Raw genomic sequence first — 19,336 nt, 5'->3', positions numbered from 1 at the left:
TGGCAAAGACAAGAGGTTCACAAATGAGCAGTATATTTTCTCTGAATTATTTGAGGCTGTAGCAGGTAAATCAAACTGGCTGATCACTTACCAGCTATGTTTTATAAGCACTTGTCTTTATCATTCAGAAAAAGGCAACTATACCAAAATGATAACACATTTAAGTATCTAAAATAAGTGATGTCATCAGGTCAAGTATTACTGTGTGAATAACAAAGGGCTGTAGGAATACGAACACATTAATCCAGACAGAGACAAAGCTTTGACATAAACAGTTGTCTGTAGCAGGAGCTGGTTATAGCAGTGTGTGTATTTCTGAAGTCATTGTCAACTGCTTCTGCCTACAAAACAGACTCCACGTGAGGTGACAATGGTCTCTTTAATAGACGCTTCTGATTTAGTGCAGACATACTGTGTTACTTTCTCTTTCTTCACCTCTGGATAGGAAGAAATAAAAACAGAATATTGAACAAAGGGATCACATCATCTTGCTTTTTTTATGCTGGGGGAAGGGTACATGTTCTCAGAGAGCAAAGAGTTAATAGCCCATTATCCCAAGTGGTCGAATATTTGAGTAGCGGAGAAGGGCTGGTAAAATTCATTTAGCTCGTGTGTGATAGTTCCTACCTGTGAAGAGCTGCGCTGATGAGTCCCTTCTGCCAGGATTAGAAATGAACCAGCAAAGCCATGTAAAAGGGATGGAGATGGGGAGACCCAGGTGCGGGATGGAACTTTTCTGATGCCTGCTGTTAACGACATATTTAGCATTCCAAAACAGCAAAACAATGTGATACATTTATAGTCCAGTGAGCGGAAATTGTATCTTTTATTTGGTGAATCTGTGCTGTGAAACAGTATTTTCTGCTGCTGCTTCACTATTCTGGAACACAATACCAATTCTTAAAGTCATTTCAGGAGTTAATACTGCAACACGGTATGGAAGACTTAAGTGTCTTCAGATGCCTCAGTCCAGATAAAGGTAGGGAATTTTGTTTTTCAGTTTTAATGTCCTATTTAGCATATATTGTGTGATCAGATGTCATTGTTACATTTTAAGTTCATACCTGATAATATTTTATTTTACCCTCTTCAGTGATAACCTTTGAATAAAGTGGTTGTTTTGCCCTAAATATCTGCTAAAAATAAAGTGGGAAAAGTGGGAAAAAATGCAGCGTGCAGAAAAGTAACAGCTTTCTTAGCTTTGTGCTTCCTCTGCTAGGCAACCTAAGGTTAAGGTCGTGTAGCAGTTCTTACTTAGGTATCATCTTCTGTGAGGAGGTGTCACATGTCACATGTCAGTTATATTTCTTGGACAGAGTGTAGACCTGAAGGAATATTTAACACTAGTAAACAAAGTGTACGCATTCTCCTTCCTTACAAGATACTGACAGAGATTAACCTGCAACATAATTTTCCTTCCAAAACTCATTTCTACTGTGCATTCATTCAAAATGCAGCGTGATAGGCCCCCGTCCACTAATACTAGGTAAGACTACTGCTGTGCTATACTGGTAACAGTCACCCTGACTCATTTTTATTTTCTGCAAGTGCACTGAATACTTCAAAGTTTACTCTCACTAGGGCTCTGAAACCCTGACAGTATCTCCTACATCAAAGTCACAATCTACATTTCAGTAGGAAAGTGACAGTGAGTAGTTTAAACAAAAAAAAAAAATAAAAGACACACTAAAGGCAATACGAATACAATATTTTTTTTTCTTCTTTCTACCCATCATCTTTTTTTTGGGGAGAATAGGTAATATGGTCACTTTTTGTTTGTATGTTCTTTGTGGGTGTGCACAATGAGAAAAGCATCTATATCTTTCATTCTTCATTCGTTCCTCACTGGTGTAGATGTACAGAGTTTAATTTTAAAGGGTGATGAAGTGGTGAATATTTAAGTAGGAGTCTGAGAGATGAAGAGGTGATGTTGCATTTCCAGCCTCTAGGGAAATAAAGGAAGATAACTGCTGAAGTGGAAAATAATGTAGTTACAACTGTAATTTTCTACACTTAACATCTCAGTTTTGGGTGCATTATATTTTCCTTATTTGCACAAAGCAAAAATACTTCTCTGAGATTTTTTTTTTCAGAAATCAATTTTAAAACATTTGTATGATATAACTTGAGAGGGCTGGGGAGTATGATGAATAAATGCTTCGATTCTTTACAGTTCTGGCACATCTCAAACTCTTTCTGACCCTATGAAACTTTGCAGTATAAAGGTTGTCTGAGGTGACTGAGTTTACCTGAGTAGTAGAGAAGGTAAGACTGTTTTAGAGGAATCAGAGAAGGGTCCTGGAGTAAGAGTATTCATCATCTGATGTGATAGAGTTTTATCCAATCTCGTTTGCTAAAAGACACACGACTCAAATCCTAACACAGCCACTTCTTCACTTATTTTTCAGACAGTCAGTTTTCCTTCATCTATAAGATCAGGATCAGCCTGTCAATCCCCTCCCCCTTATGAAGGTGTAGTGGTACATTGCTCTGACTGTAGTGCACAGGGTCCTGGGCTCGAGTCTTGGCAGCAGCATATGGGGAGTGGAGACTGCCAACGTAACACCCACCACACAGATAGGCATGAGGATTGTATGTGTTTGTGCTGCTATCCTAGCAAATTAAATTATATTTTATGATACCACCCCCATGGCAATATGAGGACATGGGTCACTACCGAGACCATCTATGTCCCTCAACCCCTTACATGCACACTCCTTCACCTGCAGCAGCAAATGTAAAACTACTAGCTTTGGCAACCTCTAGCCATTCCTCCATTTACCCTGTAGCATTAGCAAGCCAACCAGGACCCCTCACCCATGAGCACCCCTGATAGCTCCATGAACAGCCCAAACTCTTGCTGGAACTTGGATTATCCTGGGCTCCATGAACAGCCCAAACTCTTGCTGGAACTTGCATTACTGTGGGCTGCCACTGGAATTCTGTTTGTCTGTTATATATATATATATATATATATATATATATATCAGGCTCATCCCTTTCCTATTTCATCAGTTTTATCCCTCTCCAGTGCCCTAATCTTTGTTTCTGCAACTGCTGACTTTTTTTGGTAGGTGTGTGACTTATATTGCGTGTCTTGTTGCCTGAATCACAAGCTGCATCATCAGTATGTGGGACATGTGTTTTATGCCTATCCATTTTTCTCTCCTTGAATTCTTTCCCCTGTCTACACACTTTTGCACATATGAATGCCAGTGAAGTGCCCAAACCTACTATCTATGAGTCTATGCAAATAGCTGATTCTAAATTAGGTCAGTAATGCAATGACTGATTCTATATCCTCCCTGTAATATGTGCAATCCTGCCACCTTTTCCATCTCACCATCCCTACTTGGCCTTCCGGTGCCAGTCCCAATTATCATATCCAGATCTTTAGCTGCAATAATTCCTTTCTCACTATCAGTGGACGGTCAGTCTTCCAGTGTCAGGCCTACTAGTTAAATGCAGATCTCTTGCCACTGGCCTCACTTTCTCATCATCAGTGCTCAGCCAACCAGTCCAAGGCCTACTAGTCAAATGCAGATCTCTGGGCATCAGCCTTGCTATCTCATCATTTGTGGTCAGTCATCCAGTGCAGGGAGTACTAGTCACATTCAAGTCTACGGATGCACACTCTGGCATTGTCTTATATGCTAGCATACCCCTGATTTAATTCTTGTGCTTGAGTAGGTTGTGTAACCTCTCTCTTTTTTTTTTTTTCTTCGAGGTGTATAACTGGGTCAAAGTTGAATGCTGATGTAAAGGAACTGCAGCATCTCTACCAAGTCAAATCCCAATGACATTTCACAGGATTTTCAAGGTTTCAAACCCTTAAACTGTGTAACTCTTTTGACATCTGACATATCGAAATAAGTCAATTTCATTAATTATAAGAACTTATTTTGATCAAAACCCAATAGATATGAACAGAAATTAAGATTATACACACACAAGCGCATGCACACACACAAGAAGAGTCTAGAAACATGTTCATGTACTCTTTTTTATTCAGTTGACTCTGATTGGCATCCAGGAAGTTGAAAGTACTAAAACTTCTTCTTCTTCTTCTTCTTTTGGCTGCTCCCGTTAGGGGTTGCCACAGCAGATCAACTGTTTCCATTTCTTCCTGTCCTCTGCATCTTGCTCTGTCACACCAACTACCTGCATGTCCTCTCTCACCACATCCATAAACCTTATCTTAGGCCTTCCTCTTTTCCTGTTACCTGGCAGCTTCATCCTTAGCATCTTTTTCCCAATATACTCTGCATCCATCCTCAGCACATGTCCAAACCAACGTAATCTTGCCTCTCTGGCTTTGTCTCTAAACCTTCCAACCTGGGCTGACTATCTAATATACTTATTCCTAATCCTGTCCATCCCCATCTTAACATCTTCAACTCTGCCACGTCAAGCTCTGACTCCTGCTTTTTTGTCAATGCCACTGTCTCCAACCCATATAACATAGCTGGTCTCACTACCCTCTTGTAGACCTTCCCTTTCACTCTTACTGGTACTCGTCTCTCACAAATCACTCCTGACACTCTTCTCCACCCACTCCATCCTGCCTGTACTCTCTTCTTCACCTCTCTTCCACACTCACCATTACTCTGAACTGTTGATCCCAAGTACTTAAACCCATCCACCTTTGCCACCTCTACTCCCTGCATCCTCACCATTCCTCTATCCTCCCTCTCATTCACACACATATATTCTGTCTTAGTCCTGCTGACCTTCATTCCTCTTCTCTCTAGAGCATATCTCCACCTCTCCAGGGTCTCCTCCACCTGTTCTCTACTCTCACAACAGATCACAATGTCATCTGCAAACATCATAGTCCACTGGGACTCCTGTCTGATCTCATCTGTCAACCTGTCAATCACCATTGCAAATAAGAAAGGGCTCAGAGCTGATCCTTGATGTAATCCCACCTCCACCTTAAATACATCCGTCACTGCCACCGCAGACCTCACCGCTGTCACACTACCCTTGTACATATCCTGTACCACTCTTACATACTTCTCTGACACTCCCGACTTCCTCATACAATACCACAACTCCTCTCTAGGCATCCTGTCATATGCTTTCTCTAAATCCACAAAGACACAATGCAACTCCTTCTGACCTTCTCTGTACTTCTCCATCAACACTCTCAGAGCAAACATCGCATCTGTAGTGCTCTTTCCTGGCATAAAACCATACTGCTGATCACTAATCATCACCTCCCTTCTTAACCTAGCTTCCACTACTCTTTCTCATAACCTCATGCTGTGACTGATAAGTTTAATCCCGCTGTAGTTACTACAGCTCTGCACATCACCCTTATTCTTAAAAATCGGTACCAAATCACTTTTTCTCCATTCCTCAGGCATCCTCTCCCTTTCCAAGATTTCATTAAAAAAATCTAGTTAAAAACTCCACTGCCATTTCACCTAAACACCTCCATGCTTCCACAGATATGTCATCTGGACCAACAGCCTTTCCGTTCTTCATCCTCTTCACAGCTATCCTTACTTCCTCCTTGTTAATCCACTGCACTGCATGATTCACTATCCGCACATCATCCAACCTTCTCTACCTCTCATTCTCTTCATTCATCAACCCCTCAAAGTACTCGTTCCATCTGCTCAACACACTCTCATCACTTGTGAGTATGTTTCCCTCATTATCCTTTATCACCCTTACCTGCTGCACATCTTTACTAGCTCGGTCCCTCTGTCTAGCCAATCGGTACAGGTCCTTTTCTCCCTCCTTAGTGTCCAACTTTTTATACAACTCTTCATACGCCTTATCCTTAGCCTTCACCACCTCTCTCTTTGCCATGCACCTCATCTTCTTATACTCTTGTCTACTTTCTTCATCTCTTTGACAATCCCACTTATTCTTCGCCAACCTCTTTCTCTGTATACTCTCCTGTACTTCTTCATTTCACCACCAGGTCTCCTTGTCCTCCTTCCTCTTTCCAGATGTCACACCAAGCACATTTCTAGCCATCTCTCTTACTAACTTTGCTGTAGTTACCCAGCTATTCAGTAACTCTTCACTGCCACCCAGTGCCTGTCTTAACTCTTCCCTGAACATCACCTCACAATTACCCTTTTTTAATTTCCACCATTTGATCCTTGGTGCTGCCCTCACACTCATCCTCCTCTTCTTGATCACCAATGTCATCCTACAAACCACCATCCTATGCTGCCTAACTACACTTTCCCCTGCCACCACTTTACAGTCTCCAATCTCCTTCAGACTGGCCCTTCTACATAAGATATAATCCACCTGTGTGCATCTTCCTCCACTCTTGTATGTCACCCTGTGCTCCTCCTTCTTTTTAAAATATGTATTCATAGGTTCATAGGTTCATAGGTTCATACTAGGCTATCTGCCCGAGGGCATTTACAAGCCTAGCCCATCGTTTTGTGGCTTACGCCACCCCTTTAGTATGGGGAACTATACCCATTATTTTGCTGTGCCTCTGTCGAGCAGTGACACTGAGGTAATCCCTGGGGTATATCTGCGATCTCCCATCCATGTCCATCCTTTTCACAAAATCCACTACCATCTGACCTTCTGCATTCCTTCGCTTAACACCATACCTACCCATCACTTCCTCATCCCCTCTGTTCCCTTCACCAACATGCCCATTGAAATCTGCTCCAATCACCAGTATCTCACCCTTGGGTACAGTCATCACCACTTCATCCAACTCACTCCAAAATTTTTCTTTCTCATCCATCGCACACCCAACTTGTGGAGCATATGCAGTAACAACATTCATCATTACACCATTAATTTCCAGCTTTATAAACATCACTCTATACGACACTCTTTTCACCTCCAAAACACTCTTAGCATACTCTTCCTTCAGGACAATGCCTACGCCATTTCTCCTCCCATCCACACCATGATAAAACAATTTGAAACTGCCACTGATACACCTAGCCTTGTTCCCCTTCCATCTGGTCTCTTGCACACACTATATACCAACCTTACTTCAGTCAATTATATCAGCTAGCTCTCTCCCTATACCAGTCATACTGCCAACATTCAAAGTTCAGACCATCACTATTACAGTCCTAGCCTTTACCTGCCTTCAGGCATGCCTTCCCCCTCTTCTCCTCCTTCGGCCAACAGTAGCCCAATTTCCGCCAGCACCATCTTGGCCAACAGTACTGGTGGTGGTCGTTGTTAACCTGGGCCTCGACTGATCCGGTATGTATTTCTGTACTGTTGTCTGCATGTATGATTTGGCAAAATTTTACACTGGATGCCCTTCCTGACGCAACCCTCCCCATTTATCTGGGCTTGGGACTGGCACAAAGAAATGCACTGGCTTGTGCATCCCCAGTGGCTGGGTTCTACTAAAACAAAAAACAAAAATGCTGATACACTGATGTGAAGACAGGACATTGCTTTCTGTAAGAGGAGAAGCTCCCTAGACTCCTTATAGAGAGCCTGGACATAACATACTCAACTTTAAGGTTAATACACATTCAGAAGGAGGGGAACTCTAGTAAGGGGTTTTTATCAGAGAACTTATCTTTCATCGGCTTTATTATTTTCAGCCTAATGATTGTTGGTCAAGTAGCCTAATCTGTTTTTACATTTTAACTTACTTTGATCTTGTTTGTTTTTTTTAGAGTCACATCTGCCTCAAATGTAGTGCTTTATAGACTGGCAAGAGAACAACAAAACGTCAGTGTTGTTGGTCAGGAAAGGTTTCATAAATGAGCAAATTAATCTCCTGTTTAACAACAAAGTCCCTGAGTTTTGTAGTGTCAGTGGTGAATTCCAGTAGGGGCTGACCTGAATATTAGTCTGTTAGACATCAAGGAAATATGCTGCTATTAGGACAGGTTTTCTAAAGAACGTATGCATCTGTCAAGTCTTACACGGTCAAACTATTTCTCTGAGTCAATGACAGACACAAAACGAAGGAAGACTACAGTGACACTGAGGAGTATGGTCTCTGATAGCCTGTACTGGAATGGATGGGGGTGCTCTTAGGGCAGCAATGTGTCCTTCCTTCCTGCACTATTGTTTAGTTATCTAGACTACTATGGCAGCAGTGAGGATACTGTACTGTGAAGGGGACTGGCAACTTCTTTTAATATAGCCTTTAAGACTGGCACATTACAAAAAGCAAAACAGGATAAAACTTGAAGGCAGTAAGCTGGATACAATAAGTAGATAGTATGATTATATCTTTATCAAAGAAATTCATTACAGTCTTGAACATGCAGCCGTTAACATATGCACAGTGACAGAGGGATGTCCTTTCTTATGAAATCAGTGGAGTGCCACATCATAATTTACTCAGAAAAAGGGAGCATGAACATGTTTCATAAACAGTTGTAATCAAAGTGCCCCTGATGATTGCTGTACAAAGTTAAATGCCTTAGCAGTAAACATAAGGTAGGAAGCTGTATAAATGTGTATCAGATTCAAAGGGAAAGCTATGATGTACTGTTTTATGGCTACCTCATAGTCTCCCAGGACATGGGCATTTCTTGAACTCTATGTCTTAAGTAATCAAAGATGGCTTGAATACAGATATGATAAATATTAATTTACAAATGTCAAAACAGTAGGTATGCAAAGGTAGTGTAGTCATGAATTACAAAAGTCCAAACTGTTTACATGCTTAAATGTGTGCAAATTAGTACTTAACATCATGAAAAGACTATTGTTTTATATGCAATCATCTTATCAGTTTAAAGTCATTTAATGGTTTTGCTAGTGAGATCAGAAAGCTTTGCCAGAATTGATGCATCTGTTGTTCTTCAGGATTTGCAGATGGTTTCATTAATAAGGTGCTTTTATAGTTATGGAATATATAAATGAAAATTCACACAAGTAATCAGAGGTGTGAGGGTAAGGTGTTCAATATGGCATGGGGCTATTATTAAAAGTCCACTTTTTTATATTCACTGTGACAGATTGTCTTCTTAGTGGAAGTGAAGCTGTTTCAAGAAAATGAAGATAAAAGTTTGATGAGGAGATGAGGAATTGTGAAAAGTGTTGTAGCGGTGAATGAAACCAGCAGGAGGGCATTTATTTCAGTGTTTAATGGAGGACATGTTTGAAGAGTAAGGCAGTGATTTCTTGGTGAAGTCAATGTGATAAACAGAAAACAAGTACTATATTTTGTTTGATTGAAACATATGTAAAGAGTAAAAATCTTTTAGAAGAAATTATGTCTGCTTCTGTGAGGTCGTATGCCAACTTTGATTAAAGAACATGTTTCACTATGACTATACATAGTTCTAGAGTCATAGGACTTAAGTGACCAGCATTTTTATGTTGTGGTGAAAGCTAGGATTAAAAATTAATGTAAGGCCAAGGTATTTATATGTTGTGGACTTGTCAATGAGGGATACAGGTGGAACCCCTGGGACAAATTTGTGGTTTCTCATACACTCGTCATGGCTGCGATTGATGAGGGTCAGCGAGGTGCTCTGTTTGACATGTATGGTAAGTCTATTCCAGAAACAGGATAGCCTCTGGGAGACAAACCTGTCACTCCAGCAGGTTTTGTTGACAGGCCTTTTGAGCAGGTAGTGCATGAGGAGTTAGACTTATGGATATGAAGCATCTCTAGTAGGGCAGGGTCTGAGACTGCCTTGTAGGCAAGACACAGATCACCCCTGAGCAGTCTGTACAACACCGAGCAGAGTGATAGTGATTTGAGCCTGTCTGTAGAGGACAGGTGTTGGAGGCCATGGATTCTCTTTGTGAGGTATTTCTGTGGCCTTTCCAGTTGGTGCAGATGTTTGGAGAGGCACATACCAAATGGGGCATTATACTCAATTATTGGTCTAATGAGGGAGGAGTGTAAAGAAGTAATAACCTCCTTTTTTCTGGATGCAATCCCTTTACTTATGAGATGAACCAAGTAAAAGGCTTTTCTGACCCCTGCCTCTAAATGATGGTCAAATGTGAGATTGTTGTCAATCTGAGTACCCAGATCTCTTAACACAGGTTGTATGCTTAGGGGGTTGCTGTTGATGTGGTAATCAGTAGGGACTGTTTTTTTTTTTGCTGAATGGTATGATGATACATTTTTTTTTTGCATTTAACTTGTGGCCATAAATTTGGCACCAGTCATTTGTTGCTGTGAGACTCTCTTGCAGTATGTTAACATCATTTGGGGAGTCAATGACAGCACCCAACTTACAGTCATCTGCAAACTTGGTCAGCAACAGGCCTTTTGCCATTGCCTGGACCTCTGAGAAGTAGATGCCAAACAGTAAGGGTTCAAGCACAGATCCCTGGGGAACTCCACTAGTGACAGGTCTGCTATCACAGATGAAAGCACCTATTTTGAACTTGTGGGTCCTGTCAGTGAGCCAGTTGACCACCCACCTGCCGAGATAGGGATTTATGCCAAGTTGTGTTAGCTTTTCGATGATGCCCGAGTGGAGAATTGTGTCAAAGGCCTAGACCAAGTCAAGGTAAGCTGTATGTACTGACTTTGCTTCATCCAGAGCCTTGGTGACAGTCTCAAAGAAGTCAACCAGGTTCAAAAGGCAAGATCTGACCTGGATGAATCCAAACTGGATGGGGTCAAGTGCTTGGAGATTGTCTATGTCCTTGTTTATGAGATCCATAATTAAACACTCCATGGCTTTACAGATCAGACTTGTCAAGTTAGTGGAATAATAGTTTCCAGGGTCAGTAGTGGCACCACCTTTGTTCAAGGGGGTGACAATGGCAGTTCTCCACTCTGCTGGAATGAAGCATGTACTTAGGATGTGGTTGAATAGGGTATTCAATGGCAAGGTAGTTATTGCTGGAGATGGTGCATAATACAGCCTGGAATACTATCACATCCGATGGAAGCTGTGTTCTTTGCCTTGGATAGGGCCTTTAATACTTGATCTATGGAGATGTAAGGTATGGGACAAGTATTGGAGATGTTGAAGGGCCTTTGTGGGGGACAGGGGGGGTGAAGTTTGCAGGTCAGATAGTTCAGCAGGATCAGTGTAAGTGATACTGCTAGGTACTAATTCAGAACAAACCTGGTCTTTGTCGTGGGGGTTCCTGACGTAACTGAAGAAGGCTTTGTGGTTTCCCTTTGTCTTGGAGGCTAGTTTTGATTCATAATTGGTTTTGAAGGTCTCACTAGTGATCTAATTTGCTTGTTGAGGCTAAGGAGGGAGTTTTTCCAGTTTGGAATTTGTTCCTTTGTACGCCTGGACAACAGTTTCTTCTTTTTTTTGTAAAGCCTGTTGATAGAGGACAGGTTTGTGTTTCCTTGAGGAGCAGGTTTTAACTGTGCTGGCTATGGCTGAGTCCATGCAGTTTTAGAGGTGCTTGTATATTGCATTGGCATACTGTTCAGCATAGTTGTCTGCATCATTTGAGGGACGGTGGAATGAAATTACTGATACCCTCTTTTAGGAAGTTGTAGTCAGCTTTTGAGAAGTTTTTTTGCTTGATTAAGCCTGGGGGTGGGGTTGGGTGGGATAGAAACTTTGAATGAGACAAACCAATGATCTGATTTGACCAGGGAAGAACATGGTTTACATTTAAATTGCCAAGGGAAGTTTCAGCGACCACGGGCTGCCGAATGACATTTGGCCGACCCATGATGCTGATCCTTCCCTTGTCTGAATTCCATTTCAGCGAATGCTCAGTGCATTCGCAAAGATTAGGTTGCTCGTCATTGAACGAGAGATCGTAATACAGTGGGGATCGAGAAATGTACCCTTTTCTCCACTGTAATGTGATCTCAGAGTTGGAATATATATTTTGCAGGGGGGGGGTGCAAAATCTTCATGTTACAACTGGTGCAGTGTAGGACTGCATTATATTAATATTGAGTAAGGTCGAATTCACATATTTATATGATTCGACATTTTGCACATTGATACACTTCATTTTCAGTTTTCCAAGTCAATATTACCGCATTTCAGCCAACTGTAATTAATAGTTATGATAGTAAACCAAAGAACATATTATTGGAGTGGGGAATCAGTCACCCATGTTGATGAGAACCAAGTCCAGAATGTTATCTCCCCTTGTGGTGGATGAAGTGAGCTGGTCTAGTGCATTAGAATTGATGGAAGTGAAGGAGTCATTGGGGGAGTGCATTAGTGTAGGAATAGTTCACCCAGTCTATGGCAGGGTAGCTGAAGCCACCAAGGATCAGGGTGTTAGGGGGATACCTTGATGGAGTCAAGTAGATCCAGGTAGGAGGTGTGAGTGTCCTGAGTCATGGAGGGGTGTCTATAGCTGGCTATAACTTGGATGGATGTCTTGGCAACTGTCAGTTGCACCTGGAGTGATTCTAGTGCATCATGCTGGCAAAGCAGTCTGGAGGTGTGCCTGTCCTTAATGAAGATAGATACTCCACCAACCTTAGTCTTCCCAACCTCATTTTGGGTCAGAATGTGTGGAATGCGGTATAGCCTTTTAAGGCAGGGGTGCTCTTCGCAACTCTGAACCAAGATTCCATGACTGCACAGATGTTGGCATCTTCCAGTGCAAGGAGAAACTCCAGTGAGTGCATTTTCATGTTAAGTCTCCTAGCATGAAGGAGCATGACCTTCAATTTGCTTTTTGACAGATGTTTTATGTTGTAAGATTTGTTTTTGGGACAGTGCCTAAGAAAGGTACAATGGGGGAGGCAAGAGCCTTGGCCAGGATCTGGAATCCCATTGGTGACAGGTGGAGGACATCTCTGGCAAGGTATCGAGGCATGTCAACCATGTCATCCCAGGCAGACAGATACTGGATACTCTTGGAATGACACCAAAAACTAAGCCAATTGTTGAAGTCAATTATTTTTTGTTGGTATTGTGGTATTCTTGGTGAAGGTATAATGCTGGTTAGGGCTAGTGTCATACCTGCCTGGGACACATACTCTGAGAGCTCATTCATATCTGTTCATATAGTCCAGGGAGGTACGTCTCAATTCATTCATATCAACATGGACAATGACAGAGTCATACTTGTACTTGGTGTGGAGAGACTTTAATGCCTGCATGATCTGGAAGATTCTTGCACCAGACAGACAGCTAACCATGACCTTCTCCTTGTCGAGTCTGGTGAGAGGCACATCAGTGTGTCTCACAACTGAGTCACCAATGACTAGTATGTTTGGTTTATTGTTATGCCTTGTGGGCTGTGCTTGTTTATTTTTTTGCCTTATGAGCTGTACTTGTGAAACACTGGTATGCTATCTGTTGTGTGTGATGTGTTTGGTGTTGTGTGGGCAATGTTTATGAGCATATTTTGGAATTATCTGCTGTTTAGGTTAGCTTTGATCAAGTGCAGGCTCTTGGCAAAGTAGTGTAGTTTTTTTAACCATGTCCTCCCATGATGACAAATTTTGTAGCCCCCTAGAATGCCACAAAAGACTAAGCCAATTATTAAAGTCAGTCTTCTGTTCATATTGTGGCATCATCCTTGCTAAAGGTAGAATGCTGCTAAATGCTGTGCACATAGCAGCCTGTGACACATAGTCTGAGATGTCTATAATGTCTCTCTTCTTATAGTCTAGTGAGATGCTTATCAAGTCATTTACACCTTCATGAACTATGACTGAATCATACTGGTACATGTGTTGTAATGACCTGAGTGCATGCTTAATTTGATCGACAACTTGCTTTTATTTTCTCCATGGTCAGCCTGCTGAGTAGGGCATCAGTACATCGTACAATAGAGTCCCGTATGACTAGATTCCTGTGCATACCTCTCAACCTGGAATCATCAAAAATCTGCACAAAGGCCCATGAAAAATAGGTACAAATCTGCATGCTGACTAACATAAAATTTGCATACATAATTATGTGACTCCACTCACTTCAATGGAATTGTAGGATACCAACTTTCAAACGCAAACTGAAGAACAGACAACCAAAATATGGCCCCAGCCCAGACCCTGTAGTAAATTTTTTTTTTGAAATGTGTAGCAATGATGTTCACTCGGAAGGGAGAAGAGGATGCAACTTAGGATTTTGTTTTTGGTGACTTGCAGTATGTGGGTTTTGTGGTAAAAGTAGGGCATTTGATGGTAGGCAATATTCTAATCTTAGCAAAACAATATTATAGTTTGCTAGGACCTCTAAAAGTCATTGTCCATGGCCTACTGATCAGTGGCATAGCTTGAGTTTGTGCAGCTCAGTGCTGTCTTTAAGTTTGTGCCCTCCCCCCTCACAAAATCGTGGTCGAATGGGGCCCCCATACACAGCCCTCCTCATGCAGCCATTCCGATGTCCCATTACTTGGCAATGTCACCCTGTTTACCATAAACACTGTAATGTGAGTACTGCTTTACTTCTATGAAGATTATTTGGATCTCATTTAAAACTTTTACATTTTATAGGACAAACACTAATAGACATCTACTAAATAAAGCAATACAGTCTCACAATGAAAATAGACTTAGCATTAAAACTTCTCTGTCCTAGAAACTCACATTCATTAAAACAGCATTGAAACCCACATTCAAAGAAAATGCATCTGGCCAGCGGCAAATAAAGATTACCTTTGGGCTGTTTTCAAATCATGGGGCCCTTGCACATACACCTTATATGTGTTCTTTGATACACCTTCCTGATTGTACTAAATTACATTCCTTGTATAATACAACACACTTGTTAGAGCACGTTTTAAATGTATTGCTTTGAACACTTTCCAGTAAGCAATGAAACAAAATGCATGAACCAATAATGACAAAACTGTCCAATTCAGAACATTTCCATCATAAAAGTCTACTCAAACTTCTACAATCCACCAGTATCAATAAATGTGCACAATCTCTGCAAAAGTAAAAGTCATCTAATTCCACATTAAATAGATCTGTAAGATCTGTAACTAATGAAGAGGTTGTTGCTAGCAAACAGCTTAATATTTTACTGTTTCATCTACAAATAAAATGTCTGTTGCCCTTGAGGAATAAATTGCCTATGTTACATTAGAAAAATGATAAGGTAGTAATATTGCAATAGGAAATTGATGGCAATCAGATAGCAGGTTCATAGTTACTAGGTATCTCTGCCAAAGAGGACATTCTCAGGTCTACAGCATCCACCCCCTTTAAAAATTACAACACAGTGCAGTATCAGCAATCCATCTACTTACTGAGGAAGTAGAACCCAGACCTTTCTGCATCAAAAGCAAATTTTCTACCTGGTGTGATACTAGCAACACAAACAGGCTTGGCATAAGCAGCCCTAAACTTCTCTCCCATTGAAGAACTATGCAGCACAAGAAATCTGGAAAAAGCCCAAATTTATTGGGGGAGGGGGCAGACAAAAGCCCAAAACCAGGGACACATTTTGAATAATGCTTGTATAGTCTTAGAAAAGATGCTAGAATAAAATGTTTTGTGTTACCATGCGTTTTCTGAAAGATAGGAAGATTGAAACTTTTACCAAGTATTTTCAGTATTTACCGAGGAATTCGGTATGGTCCTGTGTAGTGTATGGGCTTGGTAGTTGAGGCTCAACTGGGTATGGCTGCATGTACAGTGTTAGATGTTCCTTTTGAGGTAACAAAACCTGCTGCTCTATGCTACTCATTGCACAAAGTATTTGCTCTTCTTTCTCTGAGTTACTGGTAAAGTTTCACAGGTAGTTTTATATGGAAAATTTGGGTTTTAGTTGTTTGTGTCTATACAGGGCACTGCTAACCCCCACTGCATGAAGGGCAGCAGTGCATATACACTCATATTTATGCAGCCACTTATAACACAGGAAACTGGTTTCCCATTTCTCTGGCCCAATAAAGCAACTACACTTACCATTTTCTTATGTGTTTCCCATCTCAGACCTTGCCATTGTCCTCTTAATGTAAAAACATGAAAAAGATTGAGTGAGAGTGCAATACTACCACAAAACAACTGAAACTACCTGGACAAGGTGATGTCAAGTGTTACACTCTCAAACAAGCAAAAAATAATAAAATAATTCAATGACAAGGACAAAATAATAAAATAAATCTCTTGTCTGTAAAGGCTGGAGCAGGATTAATTCAGGACCCTTTCAGAGTGTGGCAAAGGTGCCAAGTTGATGGGAGCTCTAGGAAAATGAGCAGGAAGCAATATGCAGTAAAGCAGGTTCATGGTTCAATCCCCATTATCCCCACTATAACCCACTACTCAAAAGCAATACTGGTTTGCTGACTGGGGGAACTCAGTAGTATGGATCTAGGGAAAACTATGGGTGGGAAGAGTACTTATAGCAATGAAAGAGGGGAGGGAGGACATTTGGAAATCAGATTACCATAAGGGGTGGAGCCAGAGACACTGCCTTGTAAAACCACAACAAGAAAATGGTGAGAGGGTTGGGATAAGTTCAAGCTGCAAGAAGCTAAATAAATAAAGCTAATATTTTAGCTCTAGTCCCATGACTCTGAGATACAGGTCAATGACCCCAGCTAGGTTAGAATTTCAGAAACTTTAGTTTAATATCTCAGTGGGGGTGGGGTTGGGACAGACTCAAAGAACAGGGGAACAGAAAGGCATTGGTATGCAACATTAAGCAGGTAAATGATTAGCAGAATGTAAGACTCTAGCAACAAAACAGAAATATAAACAACTGTAAAAGCACAGAAGCACCAATCTTTCAGCAGAATATACAATACACTCACGACTGTACTTCTACCACTGTGTAACGCACCAGATTATTCATAAAATTACCAGTAACACTGTTTAAGGAAAACTGCAGTAATAAATAAATAAATGAGGCTCAAATCTGGCTGTCTTTTACAATTCTGCCACAACTGTGAATGAAACTTCAAGACTAAGGCAGCAGACAGGATTCAAATACATACAGCTATTTTTTTATGAGTAATTCTACTTATGGAGATAGAAGTGCAGTATAATGCATAAATACAGTCCTCCCACAACTGCAATGAACTACTAGAATAAGGTCCCAGACCTAACTAAAAATTTCAAATAGGTAACTTGGTTAAAACTTAAGAAAGAAAAAAATACAAAAAAGTATAACCACACGAGTCAATGTAAGTGCAACTTAAAATATTTAAGCAGAACTGAAATAAAAGTTTTTTTTCTCTCTTTACTTTTTGATGAAAAGTTTGTTACAGTTCAGGGATTTCCACACCTCTCCAAGTCTTGCATAAAAGACGAAAAAATGTGAACTAAACTCTGTATCTTGTGATTCTATTGCAAATACCTCAGGTGTTATGCCAACCCCAACTTTTTTCAACTAAGGTTTTAAATCAAAACTGTTATTAAGTCCCAAGGCACATAAGGAAGTGTATGATAGTTGACAGCAAAAGGTGATTTCAGCAACAATCTTTATTGCATGAGACTCCTCACACAAGTACGCTAAGAACTGAACACTGTATGCTATAGGGGCTAGATTCAACGTCTTACTTAATCTAATTATCTTTCAAATCATAGCAGCTTGGGGCCTACTTTACAAAAATATGTTTTGGTGAAACAGGCTTTACTTATGTAGCTAATACAAATTGCACCTAACATATTTAATTCAAATGTCCAAAAATATTCTCTTTGCTTTAAAAGCAGGGCCTGCTGTTTCACTTTATAAAACCAATGTGATTGTTTGAAGTTTGGTGTCTGTGGTGTCTGTGGTGCCTGTGATCATACTTTGATAACCAAAAATCTGTGGGCTTTTATCTTGTTGAATTACAATCATTTTAAAAGGAAGTCTTTCAGATGCTGACAAATGGGTTTGTATTGGTCTAAGTAATTTGCCTTCTGTGAGCTATTCTTATGCTTGCAAGATGGGTAACAAAGTCATAATGTTCTTCAGTAAGTGTGGACATAGACTAAACAATGCCTCAGATTAAATTAGATACATGCTTTCAGATCGCATGCATATGGACTGTGTGCTGGTTACAGGAGTTTATATGCCGCTGTCATGCATTCCATTTGGATTGCTGCATTAGTGTAGCTCTTTTTAATTAGCTATACACAGAAGGAAAGGGGTGAGAAGAACAGAGCAGTAGAAAAAAGGACAAGAATCAATGCAAGAAAAAAATTAGGAATGAAAATATGTGTGCCCCCAAGAGTGATTTAGCATAATGATAGCAAGTGGCTTCATTTATATCTTGGTCATTTCATGGATCTAGTTATATATTTTGCAGATGTTTTTAATGGAGACATGACATTTATTATATAACTGCTGTTATTTTAGGTTCTGCATTATTCAATATTTTCACAATACAAAAAGGAATTTGCCCTCTTCCTTACTGTATTATTTTAAAATGTATGAACCAAATAAAATAGTTTGATTCTGCTAATGATTCATATATCAACAGACTTCATTTGCTGTTTTGCAAGGCCACTGATCTTAAAATTAAAAAATAATGATTTTTTTAATAATTGATGTAGTTCAACACACAGAAAGATCCAATATGGGATTCTAGCAATATTTTTGATTTGTTAAACGTCTTTGAAATTGGCAATTACTTTTTCATAAAGTGAAAAAAATGAAATTCTTTTAGAGGTCCCAGATACATTGTTTCCTTAACAATGCTGTCAAAGTAATAAATCAAGAGAGGTAGAAAAGCAGATACTTTAATTCAGACATACTTTTAAATTACTAGTATAAATGGAACTAACATAACAGAGTGAAAACCCCAAGTCAGTATTCACTTTGGAACTAATTCCCAAAGTTCCACTCCCTGTTGAGGAGCAGATAACACAAGTTATATACTGTATGACTCCTTACAGGATTAAATTGCAAACAGAAGTGTATTCTGATTCAATCTTCTGAAGAAATTGTGTCCATCTCTTTAGTCAGAGGGCTAACAAGTGGAGGAGTTATTCCTGCTATACAGATTGCCTGGGCCAGTTAATGAATCTACTTATAGTTTGTATTATAAATAGTTCTGTTTATTGCAATCTTCTGTACTGATGTGCTGACAGTCACTTCAGTCTTATATTCAACATCTTCTATGATGCCCCTGAAAAGGGATGTCTACAAATAATTTGGCAGTTCAGATCAGTGTCTTTAAAAACTCATCTTGTAGTAGTCGTGATGGCATTAATTCTTTTTCTGTCCACTAACAAGCCTTCTAAGTTTAAGAAAGTCACTTAAGCAGACAGCTCTTTTGGATCATACCTAAAAGGGAGCACTATTATCAGTGCGCTTATCCAGTTAAAAGAAAAATGAATAAAGTGATGGTTGTATATACAGAGTTTTGTGTTTTGTAAGGTCTCTTCAGCTAGGCCCTTGCTGTGTATTAGAAGATGAGTCGTATAAACATGAATGCTGTCTTTATCTTTCATTCAATTTTCCTACAAATTGTTGGTCTATTTAGACATTTTTCAGCCACAACCCAAGTAATGAGAGCAAGGTAAATTATATATATATATATATATATATATATATATATATATATA

General features: G+C 40.1%; 1 protein-coding gene across 3 annotated transcripts in view; it reads left to right on the top strand.

Annotated features, from left to right (window-relative positions):
* The first annotated feature begins 317 nt into the window (after nucleotides 1-317).
* Nucleotides 318-19,336, top strand: part of PLCH2 (phospholipase C eta 2) — a 1,923,638-nt gene continuing 1,904,619 nt past the window's right edge. For 2 of the 3 annotated variants that reach the window (XM_044062992.1, XM_044062991.1), the window contains exon 1: nucleotides 318-979. In XM_044062992.1, coding sequence (XP_043918927.1) covers nucleotides 937-979 — 43 coding nt within the window. In that variant the 5' untranslated portion in view covers nucleotides 318-936. The remainder of the gene's footprint in view (nucleotides 980-19,336) is intronic. The other variant, XM_044062990.1, reaches the window with a different exon arrangement.

This window comes from Protopterus annectens, chromosome 2.part1 (genome assembly GCF_019279795.1).
Source record: "Protopterus annectens isolate FY-2018-M chromosome 2.part1, PAN1.0, whole genome shotgun sequence".
Lineage (NCBI taxonomy): Eukaryota > Metazoa > Chordata > Ceratodontiformes > Protopteridae > Protopterus > Protopterus annectens.
The sequence above is the reverse complement of the archived record's forward strand: the minus strand, read 5'-3'. Positions and strand labels throughout refer to the sequence as shown.